The sequence below is a fragment of the Microtus ochrogaster genome, unplaced genomic scaffold, assembly GCF_000317375.1.
Source record: "Microtus ochrogaster isolate Prairie Vole_2 unplaced genomic scaffold, MicOch1.0 UNK33, whole genome shotgun sequence".
Classification (NCBI taxonomy): domain Eukaryota; kingdom Metazoa; phylum Chordata; class Mammalia; order Rodentia; family Cricetidae; genus Microtus; species Microtus ochrogaster.
Window position 1 is genome coordinate 134910 of NW_004949131.1, and position 2817 is coordinate 137726.

The 2817-nt window shown below is 43.1% G+C and overlaps 1 protein-coding gene across 1 annotated transcript in view; it reads right to left on the minus strand.

Moving 5' to 3' along the window:
- Positions 1-148: 148 nt before the first annotated feature.
- Bfsp2 (beaded filament structural protein 2) overlaps positions 149-2817 on the minus strand; it is a 60258-nt gene continuing 57589 nt past the window's right edge. Inside the window, exon 7 of the mRNA XM_013354216.2 lies at positions 149-372. Coding sequence (XP_013209670.2) covers positions 369-372 — 4 coding nt within the window. The 3' untranslated portion in view covers positions 149-368. The remainder of the gene's footprint in view (positions 373-2817) is intronic.

Genomic DNA, 2817 nt, shown 5'->3' on the forward strand with positions numbered 1-2817 from the left:
CACACACACACACACACACACACACACACACACACACACACACACACACAACCAATGAAAATCCCCAAAGAGCCCCTGAGAGATGCAGACAGGACTGCGTTGTCTCTGTACCAACAACAAGTTAAACAGGAAAGGGTAGACTGGGAGCTGCACACAAAGCATTTATTTGGAGAGGCCTAGGTTGTTCAAGCTAGAGACTACTTAAATGAGAGCAGAAGGACCCTCTCTACTCCTAGGAAGCATTTCGCTTCATCTGAGTCAAACAGGGAATCCAGCCGCGAAAGAAGTTCCTCAAGTGTTGTTGCTGGTGGGCTGCTGAAGACGGGAGCTCTCTTGGCAGAAGGAGGAAGTTGTTTTCATTTTTCCCATCAGCTGAAAAGAAACACAGGTGAATCAGAAGCAAGAGAGACAGAACACTGGTAAAGACGCCATGGCAGGATTGTGGGAAAAAAAGCCGTGTCATGAGGAAGAATTTGACTTTTGGAGTAAGATGGTGCCAAGGTTCGAATCCCTGCTTTTGGAGTTCCAAAATGACTTTTGGAACTCTGGGACACGTGTCCTGCCAGTAACTGGGGACATGTGGCATTCCAGTGGGCACAGGAAGGAATGGAGGCAGCCAAGGGCTAGGGCTCGATTTCTGCCTAACAGCCACTCAGTGGGTACTTATGCTCCTGAACTGCATTCCACCTCCTTCACTCTCCCGTGTTTATTTAAAATGGCTTTGCATATTTACTCAGATGTGCATAGGAATCTGAAAGATTTGGTTTTGTTAGGAACATCTGGCTTTCACATCCCACAGAAAGCAATTGGACAAAAAGACAATTGGGGAGAGAGATGATGTTTTCCATTCGAAAGGAGGGCCTGAAAGGGTTGCAGGTGGCTCTTTGGTTATTCTTCCATGAAACAGGATGCTAACCTCTCTGAGAGAGGGCCTAGAAGCCTGGGTTCAGAACCCAGAGTTGCTTCAACCTCCATATGTGACCACGGACAAATCCCTCCCACTCGGGCTTTCTTCATTCTCTCTTGAGATGGACTATGTGACCAGTAAGCTGGCTTTTGTACTTTATTTTTTATTAGTATTTGTGAATGCACACACACACATGCCACAGCACATGTACAAATATCAGAATACTTTTTCATGGAGTCAGTTCTCTCCTATCTTCATGTACATTCTGGGTTTTGAACTCAGAGCTTTAGGGGTGTGTAATGAGTGCCTTTACCTGCTGACCCACCTCACCAGCTCCCCTAAGTTGTCTTATAGAGTTTCTGTCCTTTTCTTCTTAAAAAAAAATCAATCTATCTATCTATCTATCTATCTATCTATCTATCTATCTATCTATCTATCTATCTATCAATCTATCTATCTACCTATCTATCGTGCATGGGTAGTTTATGTGCACATATATGTCTGTGCATCATATGCATGCCTGGTGCCCATGAAGGCCAGAAGAGAATGCCATATCTCCTGGGCCTGGAGTTATAGATGTTGTGAGCCACCTTGTGGATGCTGGGAATTGAACCCAAGTCTCCTCTGGAAGAGCATCCAGTGGTCTTAACTGCTGAGGCCTCTTTCAAGCCCTTACTGTCCAGTTCTTAATTCAATGAGCCATAGAGGAGACCTTGGAGGGAGGTATGAAGATAGAGAAAATGAAGAAAAATAAATATTTGGATTTCTAGAAAGAATCTACAACGATGCTAAGCTCTGAGGCTAATGATAAGTCTCTGATGTGCAGATTGATCAATGTGTCTATTGATTAGAGAAGACCTGCATATATGTTCACAAGTTCATATGCATATATGTGCATAATTTTGGCAGACATGACTGTCCAACTCCATTGTCAATCGTGTCAGAGGCCGTTGAAATATACAGCATATGGCAATTGATAATTCAGATGTCATCCCACCAGAGAAGTGATCTCTGATGGAGATTAATCCTGTCCACGCAAGGCTTGCAGGGCCAATTCTGAAAACTGTGGCTTACTTTTGCTAAGGCAACATGGTGTCTCCCCAATACCCTCACTGTAGTGTGTAGTCTCATGTAATGTGTATCCGTAATTACATGTTCACATCTCAGTCTTATGGTCGCATATATCTGCGGGTGGTCAGGAAGATGACTTTTCATTTAGTTATATAATTTTGATAAATAGAATATATGTTAGGACATGCTTCAGAACTAGATCTATTTGTCCCACGAGGACTGTAGACACTTAAAAGCCTGCTTTGTACCTCATGCTCAGACTAACTGCCCACAATTAGCTCACTTTCACCTCAGTGCAAATTCAAACCAGACTAAAGGTTTTCTGTAAATAGATCATAAGTTTAAAACTTTATAAATAACTATGCACAAGGTCAGAGTCACAGGTGTCTTACCCTAAGCACCCTAAGAGAAGCATGCCAGTTCTTCGCTTGCCAAGCCTAGTGACAATGGACCTCTGTCTCGAAGTATGTCACTGAGCACTGTGCCTCTACCCCCCACTCAATCTGGTCACAGTCTTACTCCTGAAACCTTGAAACCCCTGTGTTGCCACAGTAAATGGCTCAACTCCTTATTTGTTTACCCTAGGAATGTGCTTTTGACCAATGAGAGGTAATTCTTGTGATTTTTTATTATTGTTCCAATCCCCCTAGAATCAAGAAAGTTTGGAGGCTAGAGGAGAAGAAGGAGAAATTAGAAGGACAAGAGAATTAGAATAGAAGCAGAATAGGAGCAGAACAATAAAGACACTGATTTGGAAAAGCACATAATGAGAGAGAGAAAGAGAGGGAGAAAGAGAGAGAGAGAGAGAGAGAGAGAGAGAGAGAAAGAGAGAGAGAGAG